At 37.1% G+C, this 21,145-nt stretch overlaps 1 protein-coding gene across 2 annotated transcripts; it reads left to right on the top strand.

The window, feature by feature from the left end:
* Positions 1–5,385: 5,385 nt before the first annotated feature.
* On the top strand, positions 5,386–20,725 carry il12ba (interleukin 12Ba). 2 transcript variants are annotated; one of them, XM_077248087.1, is made up of 10 exons: positions 5,386–5,528; positions 10,765–10,827; positions 17,678–17,755; positions 17,944–18,213; positions 18,612–18,714; positions 18,801–18,979; positions 19,087–19,256; positions 19,602–19,711; positions 19,856–19,900; positions 20,380–20,725. In XM_077248087.1, exons 3-10 carry the CDS (start codon positions 17,686–17,688, stop codon positions 20,495–20,497), a joined length of 1,065 nt encoding a protein of 354 aa, XP_077104202.1. In that variant the 5' UTR covers positions 5,386–5,528; positions 10,765–10,827; positions 17,678–17,685; the 3' UTR covers positions 20,498–20,725. The 2 variants fall into 2 exon arrangements, with proteins under 2 accessions (XP_077104202.1, XP_077104200.1); XM_077248085.1 differs by having other exon boundaries at positions 17,659–17,755.
* The last annotated feature ends 420 nt before the right edge of the window (positions 20,726–21,145 follow it).

Here is a 21,145-nt window from a genome sequence, read left to right as displayed (position 1 = left end):
TTGTTAGAACATTGATTTCTCATACCTAATACCCAATTGATGCCTCTGCCATTTTTTTTTCAAATCTATGAATATGTGATCAATTTGTATTCCATAAAATGCAAAGAACAGAAAGAACATTGTGTAGTTGATGGGGAAGTCAATATGTCCCTCTCTGTCAAGCTGTATTATGGCAGAGTGTGATAAAAAGTTGTTTTCTCTTTCTACACACCATATTTTACAGCACAACACACCTCAGTGACTTTCCACCTTGGCAAAGGGAGATATACGAAGGTAATTTGCATTTTCAAACCTGCCTACAGTAATTTAAAAACGTTGTTGTGAAAAGTCCCCCAGGCATATTTTTGAATTTTCGTCAAAGTCTCTCAGATTTTCTTTTCTTTTGCAACTTCTTTAGAAAAGTCTAAACATAAAAGTTCTGTCACAATGAAATACAATGAAGGGTGAGCAAAGCTTTTCTTGGTTCCAATCCACATAATGTCCATTTTTGGGGTGAAATATCTCTTTAAAGGGAAGTACTGGTACTTTAACGCACTTTAGATAAGGCCATTTTCAGAGAAGAAATCTTCAGTGGTGGTCTGGTCTAAATATTTCCTGAACAAACGAATACCATTTTTTATTCTGTCTGCGGCGGTTGGAAGCAAGCAGCCACTTTCTTGGCCTCAATTCCTGAACCAGACCCTCAGGCTCACTGTGGTGCCAATCTGCCTTTACCCAGCTGACATCATGTGTCATCAAAACAGCTACAGAGGCCTGCATTTCCCCCCGCAAAGCTTGGTGAGAAACATGGTAACTGATGAAATCAAGGCTTTAGGGTAAATCAAAATGTTTTAAACATTATTTTATTTATTTATAGCTAAATGTATTTAGCCTATTATACTTTTAACTTTTCAATATAAACCTGTGGTTGCACTGTGATGATTTCACTTCAGGTTCAGTAGCCTAGCCTATAAAACTGACAAATAGATTTGCAGTTGCCTAGTGGATGTAAGCTATTAAATTGTTCTAAAGTGACATAAAAAAAAAAAAGAAGATAAATTAAGAAACAAGACGTGAATTGCATAAAGCTTATGAAGGCTATCCATTGGCATGACATCAGGCGGCCATTGGAAAGCACAGGTAACAGTAATTAATAATGAGACTTTACTGACCCCTGGTGTAGACATGATGCATGCCTTTTCTTTTCCCTCTGTTCTTGAAAAGTATATAATGTAAAAAAAATTATAATAATTTGACACGAAAGCCGTTGGGTGTATTAACATATAGCACATATATATATAGTGAATCACACTTCTGTTTTTTAGGCATTTAAAATATAGTCACACACACACACACACACACACACATATATATATATATAGCCTATATATATATATATATCAAACACGCAAACACACACACACACACATATATATATATCACCAAACTAACGAGTGACTTAAACTCCCATTTCATGTAGTCTGCACCATGTTTACTTTTATTTTGCACAAGACCTATCCATATGTTCTACCAAGAGACAGATGATTTTCTGCCAACTAAAGCCAACGAACAAAATATGTGGTAAGCCTATATGTTGCTAATATCCTAAAGGCAATTAAATGTTTAGATGGGTTTTATTATTGGCATTTAGCGTTTTTTTGTGTGTTTTTTTTCCTGCTACGACCCTTTTAAACTTCACAATAAAGTTCACAACCCATCAGTTCCACTTTTCTGGAACACAAGGAACATTAATGGACAGATCTTCTCTATGATGTTCTCTTTAATGCTCTTATTTGATTCACTCACTCTCAGAAAAAAAGGTACAAAATACTGTTTCCATTAAATTGGAAAACCGAATCAGAAAAGCTGAACAGACGACAACTTCCAGTCATTTGGTCAAATAATACTATGCTCATTATTGCTCTCCCAAGTGCAGGCCACGTAGGAATGAAATATAGACACAGACCACATGTCTAGCACCACCACAAATTAAATGCAATCACGATCTAAGTGTGATTTCTGTTTCTTTTGGCAGTCACAATGTTTGGCAGGTGACTTTGCTGATTCACAATTAGCATCTTGTGTCATCTGAGCCTCAGCAAAACATAATTTGCCATAGGACATGTATCTGCCATTCACCAACACGGAAACACACGTTTGTTTGTACTATGATAGGTTATTATTATAGACTTGCATTCTTGTGTTATTTTTATACTAAGCTTATGATATTTTTCAGTTTCACTATCATTTTGCTTTTCGTTTTTATGACGTATTATAATGATAGACTCATGATCTAATAACCTTTTATTATGCAAAATATCTCATTTGAAATAGCCTAGTTTTCAATATTTTAGATGCCACGGTCCCCCTAAAATGTTGATCTTTGTGCATGGGATCCCTATCCTAAAATTTAAAAGGCAGCTATGTATTTTCACGTATGTACCAATATGAAATATCTGTATTATAAATATGTGTTAAAAATTTATTAAAAATGTATGTTATAAAAAACTATATTGAAACATTTATATTATAAATGTGTAACACAAATATGAAAAAGTTGTATATTGTTGTATTGAATAAAATATATTATAAATTGTGAAAAAAAATATTATAATTATTTCTAAAATATTTCTTGGAAAATATTTAATTTCTGTTATGTTACATTTTTTTTCTACTCACTATAGTTCTTTATTGTAATTACATTTCTTTCTTTCTTTAAATTTATTTATTTTAATCTTATTTAACTTTTTAGTTTTAATTAAAAAAAATCAAATATTATTTAGAAAAAAATATATAGGCTATATTTAATTTCTATTAAATTAGATTATTACTTTTTTCTAGTTTCTATATAACTATTTACATTATTTTATAATAGTAATTTATGTGCTTAGTATAATGTTATTATTATTTATTTTTTTGATAGTTTTAGTCAAAATTTTTCCAAGGCTTCCTTACACTTCCCCAACTGCCACCTGGGGTTCCCCTGACCCAAGTTTGAAAACCCCTGAGATAGCCTATTATTTGCTCTAGCTTATATCATCTGGATGGTCCAATAAGGGGACATTGATGATTGTGTCCTGCCCTCTTTTCAGTCCAGTGATTATTGGGACAAACCCAAATGGAAGAGTGACAAATGGCCAGCTATGCAGCAAGAGCAAGCAGCAAAGTTTAGCATCACATTGTCTCATGGTTAAATACCTTTTACACAATCTGGGGTACTTTGCAGGTTTTTCCTGCAGTATATTCTGCTTTTACTGTTGGTTTTGTTCTCACACCTCAAAATGTCTCACATCCTCACATTAATCAAACATTCAGATTCTCTCATGGTTTACAACCATGTCATCAGCGAGAGCTGCATGAAGGGATACAATAATCGGAAGGGATACTTGTTGCAAATACCTGAAGATTATCTACGTATTTGAGGTCTAGACCACATAAGATGGATTTTACTTCCTTGGCTCTTTTATATTCGTGTGTGATGGATTCATAGTTTGATCTGTGTCTTGATGAGTCTCAAACATCTCCACATTAAATATGCATGATGAGGATTTTTCATGACCTGACCAATACTGTCAAGTCACACCACTTCATTCTCATGTGAGTGTTTCTTGGGATTTATGTGGTGTCATCACTCTTGAAAGGTCTTTGCATAAGTTAGTGAGGGGATGAATATAGTAGGCAGATAGAAACATAACAGTCACACCATGAGTATTTTTTTAAATGAGCATATTTAAAATTACAGTCTAATGTGTTTGGTTATAAAGATGAATACCTCACATGTGTTGGTGGTGACATTTCTGTGACACTTTCAAATCACGTTTCAGTTTTATGTCCAAAACCGATAAATGTGAATCTGAAAACATTTCCAAGTTGTTTTTTGTATCACTAAAAGTTTAATGCTCTTTCACATTTGAATATACTATAACGTGAGCTTAGAATTATACAGTTCTATCTCCGTTTAGGGTAGTTCTGAGATATTGAGCATCAAAGTTTTTAAATCCCTGCTGTTTTGTGAGATGGAACCTTTTTATTTTATTAATAACTACTAAAAACATATTTTTTTTTTACAAAAATAACACCACACAGGCATTAATAAACACCTAATGGATAAGATTATGTCAAAAACTCAATTTCGACCAAAAGTGGAGATAGAACCATATAATTCTAAGCTCACGATAATACACTTAATCATACACTAAACCTAAACAATAATGTTAACAAAAGCATACATGAGATACATGGAAACAACCATACCATTTTAACTTGCTTCTACAAGTCTTTGAGACCTTATGCCATTACATGTCTTTAATGAGTCTTGTACCTGATTGCTAATGCAGTATGTGATGCAAACTAGTAAAAGTATACTATAGTAAAAGTGTTTTAAGATCATAACAAAGTAGTATTAATAGACAATATGTCCCTGTAATAATAATTTGTGTGAAAAGGAATTCAAATGGTTGGTGTTTTACTAGTGGAAATTTCAACTGGAAACTGCAGTGAATTCAATTTGTATAAACGTTTCTTCAATGAGCCTGTTGGTTAAAAAACATCCACCCACAAACAGTATGTCGTGTATTGTATATGGTGTTGTAATTCCAGTACATTTTAACCATGTGTAACAACCATCCTGGTACCCATAGATCTTACACTTGAAAAGAGCCAGCTGGCTCACAGTTTCATGCCATTTTGTATTTTTCTTATTTCGGAACTTTCCCATGGGATAGCAAAGGGCCGATAAAGCAAATTTTAGCAGATGTAATAAGCAAATCAGGTATTGTTCATAACTTTATCAATACAGTTGGTGACATATTTGACTTTTTGGTAGTCAGTTTCTCTGGTTTTAATTGTATTGTACCGCACTGACTGCTTTGCTTTGATACACTTGGGATCAGTATCTGGGTGAGGGTTTGCTTTTCATTAGGATCTTTTCTGAGTCACCCTGATTTACCGGCTTTGACTCTGCTATGATAAGCCTACAGTTATTGATCCATCTGTCAGCCATGGCAACAGATGGAAAAGATGGAAAAGCACCACCTTTCACAGAGCCTTTACCCTCCTCTTATTGAAGAAAGAGCTGCCTTACATGTTAATGAAGTTTCTGACTAGAATGTGCACACTATAACCTAAACTATCAGGCTTTCTCCTCGTGTATTTATTGTTACCCTTTGCTGTATGTTTAGATCCGTCTTATGCTCTGTACAGTTAATGTCCTAAACCATCGTTAAATCATCTATTTAGTTCTCTTTAATTCAAAACATTGAACTCTGTTCAAGTCATTTAAAAAAAAAAAAACTTTGTCTGAAATACTGATCTTTTCAGGATTTAAATTGCAGCATAAAAAGGCTGCCAATTATTTTTGTTAAATGTCCCATCTGGATTTAACTTGTAAATAAATGTGCTGTTCGGTCTTTCTGTGATTGTGCCCAGAACTGTTTAAGTCGTAATAGTGAAGTTGTGAAGTAGTGACAGGTCTTTTCTTCCCTATTGTGACATAGCCTACATCCGAGTCGAGTAAAATGGATTACTGAAAAGAGAAAAGAAAAAAAAATGTAAGGCAAAGACTTCTTTCCATTGGTTTTTGATTGGGTGGAGGAAGATCTGGATGTGAGCTTGTAGTCAATTGTGTCACGTTTCAGTGTGTTTAGTTCTGTTTTGTGATCTAGTTTCCCTCGTCTCTGTGTATTTGGTTCAGTCCTGTGTCCCAGTTTTCCCGCTCCTCGATTGTGTTCAATTCCTTCACCTGTGTCTAGTTAATTTGCTCCAGCTGTGTCTTGTTCCCCTATCTGTTCTCTGTGTATGTAAACCCAGTGTTCTCCCTCACTCCTGGTCGGTTATTGCGTTTATATGGTTGTAAGTGTTGTAGTTCCTGAGTTTTTGTATATCAAATTTCTGTTAGCAGTTATTCCTCGTCTCCTAGTGCTTCCTGCCTACACACACCGTGACAGAATAACCGACCAAGACAAGATGGATTTGGCTGGCCATGACCTGACGGATTACCTCATCAGGATCCTGATGGAGAGAGGTCTCCGCATCACCATCAACCCGGTGATGGCTCCAACCATCTTCGCCATGCTATCCATCCTCATTCATGGTTCTAAAGCCAGAGATCCTGAAGCATCCTGTGCCAGAGACCGTCCAGCCAGAGACCGTGTGTTCCAAGCCCTCTTCCCCGCTGGTTTCGTCCAGCACCAAGCCCTCTTCGCCGCTGGTCCCGTCCAGCACCAAGCCCTCTTCGCCGCTGGTTTCGTCCAGCACCAAGCCCTCTTCCCCGCTGGTTTCGTCCAGCACCAAGCCCTCTTCGCCGCTGGTCCCGTCCAGCCCAGATCCTTCGCCACTGGTCCCGTCCAGCCCTGAGCTTCGAGAGCCGCTGGTCCCGTCCAGCCCAGTGTTTCCTTTGCCGCTGGTCCCGCCCAGCACAAAGCCCCCTTCCCTGCTGATCATGCCCAGCCCAGAGTCCGCCGATCCTGCGCCGGAGCCCGCCGATCCTGCGCCGGAGCCCGCCGACCCTGCGCCGGAGCCCGCCGACCCTGCGCCGGAGCCCGCCGACCCTGCGCCGGAGCCCGCCGACCCTGCGCCAGTCCTGTCCAGCCCAGAGTTTCCTTTGCCGCTGGTCCTGCTTAGCTCAAAGCCCTCTTCACCGCTGGTCCTGCCCAGCCCAAGACCCTCTTTGCTGCCGGATCCCCCCTTTCCTGTCAATTTCCCCATTACAATTTTGGGGGGGGGCGCAGTATACCTGCTAGGGGGGCCGCGGAGGCCTCTCGGACGAGGTTCCCAGAGCCACCATGGCCACCTGAAAAGACATCTCCGCCATGGCCACCCGAAGGGTCCTCACCACCATGGCCACCCGAAGGGTCCTCACCGCCATGGCCACCCGAAGGGCCTTCACCCCCATGGCCACCCGAAGGGCCAGCTCCGCCCTGGACGCCCGAGGGTCCGACAGCTCCGCCCTGGACGCCCGAGGGTCCGACAGCTCCGCCATGGCCACCCGAAGAGTCCTCACCGCCATGGCCACCCGAACGGTCCTCACCGCCCTGGCCACCCGAAGGGTCCTCACCGCCCTGGCCACCCGAGGGGGTCTCTCCGCCCCGGACGCCCGAGGGTCTAACAGCTCCGCCCTGGACGCCCGAGGGTTCGTCTGCTCCGCCCTGGCCACGCCCACGTCCTGCTCCGCCCTGGCCTTGCCCACGTCCTGCTCCGCCCTGGCCTTGCCCACGTCCTGCTCCGCCCTGGCCAGGCCCACGTCCTGCTCCGCCCTGGCCAGGCCCACGTCCTGCTCCGCCCTGGCCAGGCCCACGTCCTGCTCCGCCCTGGCCAGGCCCACGTCCTGCTCCGCCCTGGCCACGCCCACGTCCTGCTCCGCCCTGGCCACGCCCACGTCCTGCTCCGCCCTGGCCACGCCCACGTCCTGCTCCGCCCTGGCCACGCCCACGTCCTGCTCCGCCCTGGCCACGCCCACGTCCTGCTCCGCCCTGGAGGCTTCCTGCTCCAGATCGGCCTCCCCCTCGTCAGCCTCCAGGTCGCCCACCCTCCCACCCCTTTGGATGTTATATGGCGCGAGGACGCGCCTCCGGGGAGGGGGGAGGTACTGTCACGTTTCAGTGTGTTTAGTTCTGTTTTGTGATCTAGTTTCCCCCGTCTCTGTGTATTTGGTTCAGTCCTGTGTCCCAGTTTTCCCGCTCCTCGTTTGTGTTCAGTTCCTTCACAAGGTCTGGTTAATTTGCTCCAGCTGTGTCTTGTTCCCCTATCTGTTCTCTGTGTATGTAAACACAATGTTCTCCCTCACTCCTGAGGGCTGTTTCACAAAACCAAGATAGCGGATTAAGCCGGGATTTTCCAGATATCCTGGCTGAATTAAGCCGGGACTCGGTTTCAAGAAAGCAGTAGCACATAAGTTACCATGGCGATTTATTCTGTGCAGCTATCCTGCTCCAGACCAGGCTAACAGCCAGGCTTAGTCAATCCTGGTGCCTTATCTGTTCAGTCAGCGGTCACGCCGATCAGAAACCAATGTGTTTTGTCAGTTATTCCGTTTTGTCATCTATGTGTTCAGCGCAATTTATATCAGCCTGCATTAAAAATCCTCAGATACATATTGGCATTCAGTCAAGTACTATTATTATTGTAACATTATGATGGTAGCCTACCATTATTAACTATAATAATAATTATCCATATGGGCATTGTTACTGTTCAATTGTGTTTTTGAAGACTGCTGTTGTTCGTTTGACCTAAGTTTGACAGATAGTTCTTTAATACGCTATTGTATGTGATAAGGGAATTAGAGAAATGGCTGATAAAGAAGCAAAAGTGTTGTCAATCAAGTCAGGCAATATAAGTAGCTCTAAACACATGTTTCGTCCTTTCCAATGGCATGCCCATTTTTGGATGACATCGTAGATGATGAAGCACTTATATTGAGAAGGGCTTTCAGACGTGAAAGAGTGTTTCGGGACAGGTCCGACCCATTGGCTTTTCCCGACAATGACCTGCAAGAGCGTTACCGCTTTTCTGGGGATGGCATCTGCTACCTGTGCAGACTGTTGGGTCCCAAATTCAGCACCGCACCGCACGGAGCCATGCCTTGACCATTTCACAGATGATCTGTATTGGGCTCAGATTTTTCGCTAGTGGTATGTTCCTATATGCAGTAGGAGATGCTGAAAATCTTAGCAAAGCCACTATTTGCCACACCATCAGAGGTGTGTATTTGGCATTAAAAGGATATACGCACATCTTCATAACCTTCCCCGGCCACAGAAGAATGAACTATATCAAGGAAGGATTCTACAACATAGCAGGTAACATGAATTAGGCTACACATCACAAAAGAAACTTTAGAACAGGTGGAATACTTTTCTTTCCTTTTTTGATACAGGATTCCCTAATGTTATTGGTGCGCTGGACTACACACACATTAGGATAAAACGCCCCTCTGGTGCACATGAAGGTGATTTTGTTAACAGAAAATCCTTTCATAGTATCAATGTTCAGGTAAGAGTGGGTTATGATTAGACCTACTATCAACTACATACATTTATTATGTGCATTAAATTACCTCAACACTTATTGCTTCAGATGATCTGTGATGCTCATTGCATCTTCAGCAATATCGAGGCAAAGTGGCCTGGTTCAGTCCATTTTTCCCGAGTCTTTCGGGCCTCTGCAATTAACCAGCGACTATCACAAGGTAAGTCACCCAATTTGTTTGGATGAGCATCTTGACCATCATGACATTGTCAAAGGTTTGACTCTACGTTGATGTAACCATAACACTTTGTGTTCTCAGGTGAATTCTCTGGTGTGCTGCTGGGAGACAAGGGTTATGCCTGTCAGACATTTTTACTTACACCCTTTGCAGACCCCCAGACAGCAGCACAACGCACATATAATCTTGGCCATGCAAGAACAAGGGCCCGAATAGAAATGGCATTTGGCCTTCTTAAGTCCTGTTTCAAGAGTGGCCTTGGAGATGGACTGGGACAATCCGGCAATATTTCCAGATGATGTCAATGGCAGACTGATCAGAGACCAATACATTGTTAACTATTTCAGTTGATTTGTTGATTTATTGCTTTTTCGTGTATTCAACAAAGGTGAGGATGTCACAATGTGTTTCTTTTAATGAGGTCACTTGTCTGCAAGACGATGTCAGTCAGTCCATATCTACAAAAATGTTTGATTACGTTGCATATGCAGTAGTGGAATAATGTACCGTGTATGAAGGGGGAAGTTTCCATGGGTGGGACAGAGTCCGTGGCTGTCCCCCCCTGGATACCTTCTAAAACAGGCCTCCCTTTGTTTATATCGAGGGCCAGGTCTTCTGCTGGCGTGAATTCTGGGGATGGTGGGTCACCCCCTGTGCCAGACACATGAGCCTTTTTTTAACAGCTAAAATAAGTAAGAGAATAAAATATGTGAGCAGGCACCTTCTAAGTCATTTATACATTATAGTCAATATTTTAGCAGACACTTACCAGTCTGCAAAATGTTCTTATATTTGATCTTGACCTGTTGCCAGGTCCTCTTTGGTCCACTCATGTTTGTTCTGTATAAATATTGATAGGATGTGTAACAAAAAAAGAGTAACATAAATTAATCAGCTGTCAGATTCACACGTTACAACATTGACTTCCACTTTTCATTTTTAAGTTTGCAGTTGTTCATTTGAGCAAATGACAAGTAACTCCTTGAATGTATAATTATGAGGTTTTCAGTAGATACTTACGCATTCAGTCGATCCGCTATTGTTTGCCATGCCCTTTCTCGCTCCTTTATAATAGCGGCAGTGTTTCCTTTTCTGAGTATGATGTGCTTCAATTCGTATTCCTCGTATCCTAGTGCTTCCTGCCTACACACACCATGACAAATTGTAAGAAAGGGTCTGTGTTTAAGCGTACTAAATGATTGGAGTAGTCTGGCGTACAAGTATGTCACTAGAGAAAAGTCTGTTATTTTAATGGGAGCTCAAGTTGTAATTAAAAGTGGTTCAAAATTACAGGGTCAAAACAATTAAAAACATTAAACATCAATGAATCGCTCACATTCAATAATAACATGCCTTTACAAAATAGGTAGGGTGAATTTCCATTTCATGCTAACTTTTAAACTTATTTCTTCTTATTAAGCTATAGGAAATACAGCACTTTTTGTCCTTATTTGTGTACAAATGTTAAGTCTGCACTTCGGCCGTTATATTCCAGGCAGACATTTGACATCTTTTACATTGCTCTTGTAACTCTTTGTGTGTAGAGCAAGTGGGTAAGTGATAAAATGTTTCTTTTACAGGCTTCCTGTTTCAGTTTGCTTTCTGGTTGTGGCTTCGGTTATCATGATAGCAGGACCTTTAAGGTTAGAAAGATTTCAAAAGCCTGTGCTTTTCCATGATCTTTCTCTTCCCCCGTTTCTGCCTACTGAATAAAAACCTATACCAAAATGTATTTAAAATACATTTATTTCATAATAGGCTATAATACAAATCCATTAATATAGTTACGGATATATCGCTAGAGACATACTGACAAATATCATAATTAAACATTATTTAAAGGACTTCTTTATTGCACATTGCCCATTTCTTAATTTTAAGCCTAAAATGTGTTTTAATATCACTAGGATTTAAATGCAAGCTATTTAAAGTGAACTTAAAGTATCCTTGCAATAGTTCCATTTTAGCACTATCATACACTTAAAGGAATAGTTCACTTAAAAATGAAAATTTTCATTTTTCCCTCAGAGATTGGCAGTATTTTAATTAGCCTACATGTATTTGAAATATTTAATTACTTTTGAGTATTTTGTAATTTGTATTTTCCCTAAAAAAAAAAAAAAAAAAAAATCAGATCAAATGTAGCCTAATTTGTATTTAAATACTTTGAGAGACTGTATTTTGTATTTTTGTACCTCCAAACAAAAAACAGCTTTGTCCAATTTGAGGCGCTGTTCATAATCCGTGGGTGGGTGGGCCAACGTTAACGGAACATTTAGGCCTAATAAAAAAATAACATTCTGATTGATTGCAGGTGGGTCGCGGGTGGATGGGATAAATCATTACAGGGATAGTTCACCCAAAAATGAAAATTCTGTCAGTATTTACTCTCCCTCATGTTGTTCCAACCAAAGACCTTTGTTCATCTTCGGAACACGCATTAAGATATTTTTGATGAAATCTGAGAGCTGGATCACTCCTCCATAGGCTTCTTTAGGGATTGAAACTTGCCAATGAGTAAAAATACTGGTGAGTAAATACTGACAGAATTTTCATTTTTGGGTGAACTAACCCTTTAATGATGGCAATATTAAAACAACGAGAAGGCCGCTGCGTTACAGGCTATGCGGCTCGAGTGTGTTCCTGAAATCTGAGCAGTTGATGAACTGCTGTTTTGGGGAACTGTCAGAAACTCAAAATTGTGTAAAAATTCCCGCCTTGGAGAATATTCACGTAAACACAGTCAATTGTATCTTAAATTAATGTAAAACCACCTTTCCACTGCACAAACCTGTATGAATTTCTGTCTTCTGCTAAACAAAAAAAGTTATTTTGAAGAATTTCGGTAAACAAACAGTTGACGGACCCCATTGACTTCCATAGTATTTTTATCCTACTATGGAAGCCAGTAGGGTCCATCAACTGTCTGGTTACTGACATTCATCAAAATATATATTTGTGTTCAGCAGAAGAAAGAAATTCATACAGGTTTGAAAAAACTCAAGGCTAAGTAAATGATGACAGAATTTTCATTTTTAAGTGAACTATTCCTTTAAGTATATCTTTAGTTGTACCTCAGGACTACGACCAGATAGCTAAATTGCATTCAGTAAAAAATCCAGAACTCCGAAAGAAACACTTGCTGAGTTCATAACTACATACTGCCATATTACCCATCTATTTCTGTCATTTACATTACTATTCAAAAGTTTTGGGTTGGTAAGATTTTCAAATGTTTTGGAAGTCACATATGCTCACCAGGGCTGCATTTATCTGACCAAAAAATATAGTAAAAACAATAATATTGTGAAATGTTATTATGATTTAAATAACTGGTTTCTTTTAAAACATATTTTTAAATGTAATTGATTCCTGTGATGGTATATCTGAATTTTCAGCATTATTACTCTAGTTTACAGTGTCACATGATCCTTTAGAAATCATCCTAATTATTGTTGAAAACAGTTGTGCTGCTTAATATTTTTGTGGAAACAGTGATACTTTCTTCTGGGTTTATTGATGAATAGAAAGTTCAAAGACAACATTTAGAAATCTTTTGTAACATAATTTTTTGATACTGTCATTCAATTAATTTTATGAATCCTTGCTGAATAAAATTTTACATTTCTTTCAAAAACAAAATATTACTGATCCCAAGCTTAAAATGCATATCTGAATTCAGCTACTGACTGCAGAAATAAGAAGGCCAGTTCTTTACACAGAACTGGTACACTACTGCCCTCTTCTGGCTGTAATGTAGAAAATCCACAAGGGGCCTTTATGCTTTAAGTTAAAACATTCATGAGAGATGACTGTACAAGAATTAAAAAAATTGCAAATGCACTATTTCTACTGTAAATCTACAATAACATTTTTACATAAAACCTATTAAGTAATGCCACATGTGTCAAATGTAAAGGAGATTCATAAAGGACAGTTTCACAGGACACTGTTGTCATCTGCTGAAAGGTGACCAGAGAACTTCCCTTTCAGTGGTAAATGTGGGAAGTGAACTCCCTCTCCCTCGTCTCTTCTCTCTGCTTTGTATCTGTGTGAAAGCTCAGTTTCACTAAATAAACTATTGTAGCAGAAACTTTCAAAGGTTTAAAGGGTTCAGGGTAAAGGGAAGTTATGTCAAAATGTATGGAACTATATGTATATAGTAGGCCATGAATATCGGGAGACAAGGGTAGTTGTCAATTGGTATATTACAATTACAAAGTATTGGTATACAAAGGTATATTACAATTGTTTCATAATTGTATTGACTGAGGTTACATTGTGACAACTTACCCCTGCTAATAAACTGAATCTTTTTCTTGGGCAGAGATGTTGGAAATGTAGAAATAGCTTTTGTGTAGCCAAAACTATATTTTACAGAAATTCACTTACAAAAATAAAATTTTCAGCGGAGTAAACAGTGTGACAACTGGGCTCTATACCTTAAATAGATACAGTACACGTATATTATTGAACAAATTGCTACAATATCATTCTCAACAAATACTTCATTATTTCTTATATTTTACTATTGATACTTACTACTACTATTGTTATTTACCTTTATTACATCAGACAATAGTCAGAATAAACAGAAGGCACTTTTTTTATATATCCCAAGTACAGTATCAGTGCAGTAACTGTGATTCTGAGGTTCATCTGGTGACATCTTCCACATATTGTGTGTCATTGTCTTGTTTTTTTTCCGTCTTAAACTTCTTTTGGGCATCCATGCACAACCTGGTGAACTTCTGAAACTCCCTTAAATTCAGGCGCTGTTGATGATTTCATTTTTATTTGATTTAATGCTCTATTATTAAATCCCAACTAAGTTATTATTTGATTAAACAACAATCCACATACTCTTATCTGAATCTTATATATTGACTACTCTCTCTGCAGACACATTGGATAGTTGTCATTAGGTAGTACATTTCGCCTGCCAGACTTTTGACATAATGTTTACTTAAAATTCAGTGAACTGATTTGTTGAAATCAAAACAAATTTAAGTCCTAGCCAATGGGATTGCTACTTATGCATTAGTTCTACCAAAAAGACTCGGGAGGATTCTTGAATGAATGGATTTTGCATGGATGGATGTGCATGGATAAATAATTGATAAAAAAAATACTGCAATATTCCATAAAAAATAAGAATGGCCAATTTTGGGCATGGTGACTTTAAAGGCTTCATTTTAATGCGAAGGGATACAATATTAAGGAATTCCAAAAGAGCTGTAATTTTTACAGAAAATAACAGGAAAACACCATTTACATTGTGTTAATTATCTTTACGTGGTATATATGCTTCTCTCACGGTAAAAAATTATATCTGTACATATATCTGTACTAAACTTCTTAGCGTCGACCTCGATCATTAGCGAGTCAAATGTGAAAATTTTAAGTCAGTGGCTAATGACAGACATTTTTAGTCACCTTGTGCAAAATTTGGTCGCATATGAGTGGTTTACTTGCATTAGAGGGTGAATGATGTTAAGCATTGTTAACAGTTAAATATTTAAGCAGCACTTGTAGCTGTACAATCTGTACTTCATCCTTGTTTTTGTCAAACTGGTGAAAACTTTTTGGAGCGCTGAACTCTTGAGGTTAAAAAGGAACTTGCCTTTATTACATCAGACAATAGTCAGAATAAACAGATTAGTATTAGTAATAAAGTGATTAGTTGACTTAACTTAAAAAAATTGAGGAAACCCGTTGCCTTAAAATGATTAAGTAAATAAACTTCGAATAAAAATCGCAAAAATGAAGTAACGTGGAATTGTCAAGTTCACTTAACTTATTTTTTTTCAATTAAGCATTAAGTTTATTTTCTTACAAACACAGAGCAGGAATGGCGATGGATGAAGGTCTTTTCCGCATGATGCTACCTACACAGAAACAATTCAGCACATGTGACATTGATCACAGCATAGCTTTTCTTGATCTCATAAACCAATATCAGTGATAAAGACAGAGGGAATTTGGCCTAAATGGGGTTTTCCTGCTGGGGAATTGGCTTTTTGCTCAGATATTGTAGGTCCTGTATGGTTGTGGTAAGTGTGGAGTGGCTGTTTTTGATGTGCTCATGTTTTGTAAGAGAATGTCTTCCTTCACTACAGAGCATAATGCAGACCTTCAGATAAAACTCTTCAAAATCAATTTCTCTATCTGCATCCCAATCCAGCATGTTGAAGGTCAGCATTGTTTCTTCCCCATTGTAGTCGCATGCTTCATGAAAAGGTGGAAATATTTAAGGAAGGGAAAAGAAAAGCACAACAGTTATTCACAACTTTGAAATTCCACCATATATCCACTTATTATAGATTAATAAAATTACATAAAAAATAATTTTATATTTACATATTGCGTACTTAATATAAAAACTCTGCAATTTTACTTTTGATATACTGAATTGATATACTTAAAGTCTGCATTATCATGACTTATTATGTCACTTATTTATTTTGTCACTGATTATCTTATTGTCATATGGTTTAGCAATCATTTGGTAATTTCTGTATATATGTATATTTGTCTTGTTTATATAGCAGTGAGGTTTATTGTATTTGGTCCGTCTATAGTCTGTGGAGTAGCATTCAAGTAAGTTTTTCATTTAACTTGGTAACTTGTACACGACAATAATAAATTACTTGACTTGACTTGACTTGTCTGCTAAATTGCAACAACAACTTTTGTACTTGATGTACTTTAGTTATCCAGAAATAGTACTGAGGTCCGAATAAAGATAGGTACACTTTAAATATTTTGCATTTAAAGACTGATGTCATACAGTGATCATACTATCCATACTAATAGTGATATTAAAACACATTTTAGGCTTAATATTAAGAAATGTGCATTTTTCAATAAAGAAGTACTCCAAATAAAGTCCAATTATAATTTATATATTAGACAAGTCTCAAGCGATATGTCAGTAAATATGCTAATGGTTTTGCTGTATACTTAGTATGAAATACATGTATTTTAAAGGTTTTTTTTTCACTAGGGTTGTCCTCTTGTTAAAGATTCAGTTTTTTTTTTCTCATGACTATCCAGAAGGCAGAAATAATGATAATTTTTTTTTTTTTTGTGTTTCTTAGTTAGAGAATGCAATACAATTAGTTTAAATTTAAATAATGGATAAAAACTCCTCCTTTTAACTTCATTTTGCTCTTTGGGTTGAAATAACATCACCCTTCAATTAATACTTTTACCATGGTAATTATGTTTTAGTATTCCATATAGAATGGCTGTGTCTGATATCCTAGGACTTGCCTCGCTGTCCTATCAATGGACGTTATTCAGGAAGGTATACATTATGAAACTGATTTCGGTTTGATTATCTACAACAAAATAGACCTTATATTGATTTACTAAATAATTTCTCACTAGAAAAATGTGGTTCAAACTTACATTTACACACCAACTGACCACCAACTGCAACTCTCAGACACCATTTTTTTTTTAAAGCAACTTTCAACAGTTCTTTGTTTTCTTTTCTTTTTTAAATGTTATCTAGGCACCTTATAGAACACTTTTCATGTGTCATGCTGAATAGTGTCATCAGTGTTTCATGTGTAATTTTTAATCAGAGCCCTTAATGCACAAATCACTAAATGACATAATCTGAGTTAAAAGGGGAATTTTTTGAATTGGAAAAAACAGTAGGGACAAGCAAATCAAACACAGTAACGCAACCAGGTAAATCATCCTCTGGCTTTCAGATGAGAACTTGTGGCAAAAATTCCCAAGGTGTTGGAAAATAAATATTTGACTAAATTTCTTTCCCACCCTTTAATCTCAGTATTCCACTCTGGAAACCAATTAGCAATTTCATGTCTTATCTTTTCCTGCCAAATGTAATACAGTCAAATAAAAGCGTCATGCTATCCTGAATGGGCTTCGTTATTGTATATAAATTAGACCATTATTAGAGAAGAGATAGGACTCAGTGATAGTGAGAAGATTCAGTGGAAGTGAGAGGAAGTCCGAGGAGAGCTCAGGTTCTGGAGTTGCTCATTCTGTGTTTGGTTCCTCTATAACCTGCACTGGACTTTTCCTGGCCAGGGAAATTCTGCCCTCCTGACACGTTACTTATAAGCTTGCACACTAAAACACAACAAACCAAAGCGAGGTTAATCTTGTTGGATTTTTGAGTGATCGAAGGTAAGTCTCTTTTATAAATGTACCACTTAATTATTTGATTGAAATACTGTAAATACTAAATATTATTTAAAATTAAAATGTATAAAATATTTGTTCAGTAATTCATGTTAGCCTAAGAGTTCACCACAAGCAGTAGTTTTGCTTAACGACAAAGATTTTATATTTAAACTGACAATTTTATAAATGTATGACAAAAGCAGAAGTAGGATTTACCAATTTAACACGCATAACAACAATAAGCCAAATATTCTATTGCAAAATGACAGGCAAATGACCATAGAGTAAACCTTTTCTTTTTCTACCAACAGATGTTTTTTCTCTTGCTAGGTACATTGATGTTTCTCCAGTCCTCTACTGTAGGATCCATCAAAACAACTGAGAGTTACTGGACACTTAAACCGAATGGTTTGTATTTCTGAGTCATGTCTGAAGAATTTTTATTTTGTATAGTTTCTCCTAGACATTTACTTGACTCTTGAAATACTTGGAATACTCTTACTTGAGCTCTGCTTATAAACTGGATTTTATTGTATGTTGGCTTGTTTTTATATAGTTGCACCTCTAATTTGTATTTTCCAATTGTCTGTCATCAGTGCTTGTGGTGAATGTAGATGCTGGTAAAGATGTAAACATGGTACAAGTGCCACTTATCTGTGGAGAAGCCTACGAAGGGCAAAATGTTACATGGACCAAAAACAAAGATGAAAATCTGGAGGCTCAAGGAAACAGGATCATGGACACAGTGGAGGGGTGGAAGGGGGCCAATTACTCCTGTTTCAACGAGGAGGGCTCCTACCTAAACCACACACTGGTGCTGGCTCAGTGGACCTTCAAGAAGATTATCAAGAACACTCCTGAGAAAGGTAGACCCATCATTTACATTGTGTAGCATTTTCATAATATTGAAATGGTTTCAAACCTTCCAGAAGATCCAGTTTTCAGTGTCACATGATCCTTCAGAAATCATTCCGATATGTTGGTTTGGTGTGTAAGAAACATTTCTGATTATTATCAATATTGAAAATAGTAGTGCTGCTTAATATTTTTGTCGAAACCATCATAAAAACAATTCAGGATTCTTTGATGAATAGTCCAAAAGAATAGCATTTATTTGAAATATTAATCTTTTAACATTGTAAATGGCTTTGCTGTTACTTTTGATCAATTTAATGAGTCTTTGCTTAAGTATTAATTTAAAACACTTGATTGCAAACGATTTTTATAATGTGCATTTATTTTATTTATTTAATTTCCAAACAAGGTTACATCCATTGTTCAACAAATAACTATGGAGGTTCCTTCCAATGTTCCTGGACCTGGGATAAGAACAGGCACGGCCATGTTGCTCATATCAAAGCCACACGGTAAGTTTCCCTAACTTGCTCTGCCATCTGCAATGATGTGAGGAATGTGGAGAAAAAAAAAGTTTGACTGTGTGATTCTGATCCAGGTCTCACGGTGGAAGCAACATCAGCTGCAGTCTGGATTCCGAAGGACAGAGCATCACATGCTTAGATCAAGACTACTGTGCTTATTCAGAGGAGGTGGACCGCATCAACCTGACCATATACTTCAGAAGTAGCTTTGTTGTAGAGACCTACAACAAAAAGTTCTACATCATGGATATCGGTGAGCGCTTGAAAAAATTGATAAGATGGGGTTTAGAATATTGAAGTAATATGCCTCTCATCTGAATATGAAACAATGTTGCTGACATCGTTTTCTCCACTTTTAAGTGAGGCCTGATGTGGTGGCTATTAGCAGGATCAATAAAACATCTGTAGAAGTTGGCTATCCACACTCCTGGAACACACCATCTTCCTACTTCCCTCTCATCTTCCAAGTGAAAGAGATTCGCTGCCGGAAAGGAAAAAAATGTGACTGCTCCAAACCGAACTCGCCAAAGGTATTGTTTGAAACTTATTTTATATATAATAATTACCGGTTAAAAGTTTGGAATAATTACAATTTCTAATGTCTCTTATACTCACCATTAATTTGATCAAAAAAAAAATAGTAAAAACAGAAATATTGAAATATTATTATAATTTAAAAGAAGATCTGTTTTAATTTAACTTAAAATGGATTTATTCCTATTAATGAGAATATTTGTTCTCACTATATATATATATATATATATATATATATATATATATATATATATATATATATATATATATATATATATATATATATATATATATAAACTATTACTATTATATGTATTAATATTTGTTCTCATTGTGCTCAGACTTACTTCACACAAAGCCAGCAGGTGCCAGTGAAAAAAGGGATGGCAGTGTGTGTGAGAGCGAGGGATGAATTCTGTAATTCGTCTTGGAGTGAATGGAGCCTCTACAAGTACGTGTATTTAAGATTTGTTGTATTTTGCAGCAGGAGATTCATTTGCTTTATCCCTAAAATAATATCCTTATTGCTTTATTAATTAATGTGTTTGTTTTTCTGCACACACTGTAATACAAACTTTCTCTGTTTATTTTTTAGATTCAGAAACAAAAAAAACAAGAAGCACTGGAACCAAGAACCAAAGTTAATGATGCTATAATTTACTATGCATAATTAAAAAAACTTTATATTTTTAAATCTTTTTAACCATTATGAACAATGATAGACTCATATTAGACCTAGTTTGGTCATATACTGTATAATTAAATACAAACACATTGTATGTGTTCTTTTAATAATTTATCTATTGTATAATAGAATGAATAACACTATCATGCCCTTAAATTAATTATTTATAACTGTAATACATTTCAATTGTTACATGTATTTATTATGATTGCAATGTTTCTGATGTCTTTACATGATTATATCAGACATAAAACATCAATATGCTCTTAATTCAGTTTGTGTTGCATGTTTAAATAAAAAAAATGATATCATGTCACGTCTCACCAGTTTTGAACTATTATGTAATGTGTAGGTTGCTAAAAATTACACACATTTGAAAGGCATGGACTTTGTTAGGGTCCTAATTATGTGCAAATGTCTTTCATTTTCTTTAGATCACACACAAGACTGATCAAGACAGAAATTACTGTCACAGCTCAATGTGGAGCAAAGCAAAGTGCTATTCCCCCCTGTTCAACAGAGTTACAACGTCAAAGCAGAAGCACTGCTTGAATCACTGATTGTTCAAATGTTGTGTAAAAAACTAAATCTCTATCGAAGCCTGGAAAAAACACGTGTGAGTGATACTTAACCACCATGAATTGTCTCTTGTAAAAACACAAGCGCTGGGTTTTTGGAAATGATACAATTTGTGATTCATTTTGAGGAACTTACCCAAACAATTTTGCCATTCATTCTCAGAGCAGATCAGCCGTGACTGAAACTGAAATTAGCAATTAAAATTATTACAGATAATATTTTAAAAAGATACATCTTATACATTTTAAAAAGAGACGAAACCTTGTCTGTATTTATTCTTGATTTATACAGGTTGGTTAATAACATCTTGAGAAAGCCACAGTCCCTCCTTATCAGAGTTTTTTTTTTTTTTACATTAAAATGTATAAAAAACATTTCCTCAACATCATTATGAGAGTGAAGAGGGTACAGATTGCTGACCTACTTATGAAGTATAGAGACTAAAAGAGAATATTGTCTCACTCCCTCTGGGACATGTGCTCTTGCTAGGCTGATAGAAACATTTACATGCTCACAATTATATGATTTACAGTCGATATGCAGCAGACACACTGTCTGTGACTATAATAAAAGGTAATAACACGTGTTCTTTCATATTTTGTCTTATTATGGAGAGACTGT

This window comes from Siphateles boraxobius, unplaced genomic scaffold, assembly GCF_051911475.1.
Source record: "Siphateles boraxobius isolate OS27281-9 unplaced genomic scaffold, OSU_SipBor_1 3, whole genome shotgun sequence".
NCBI classification, from domain to species: Eukaryota; Metazoa; Chordata; class Actinopteri; order Cypriniformes; family Leuciscidae; genus Siphateles; species Siphateles boraxobius.
Note: the sequence above shows the minus strand (reverse complement) of the source record. Positions and strands in the feature narration are given on the sequence as shown.

Bases quoted from the DNA above. Each gene is read 5' to 3' on its own strand.
- il12ba (XM_077248085.1), top strand. From the start codon at position 17,659: ATGTTTTTTCTCTTGCTAGGTACATTGATGTTTCTCCAGTCCTCTACT. The intron at 17,756-17,943 runs GTTTGTATTTCT...GTCTGTCATCAG, and splicing joins CTGGACACTTAAACCGAATG to TGCTTGTGGTGAATGTAGAT. The intron at 19,712-19,855 runs GTACGTGTATTT...TTTATTTTTTAG, and splicing joins AGTGAATGGAGCCTCTACAA to ATTCAGAAACAAAAAAAACA.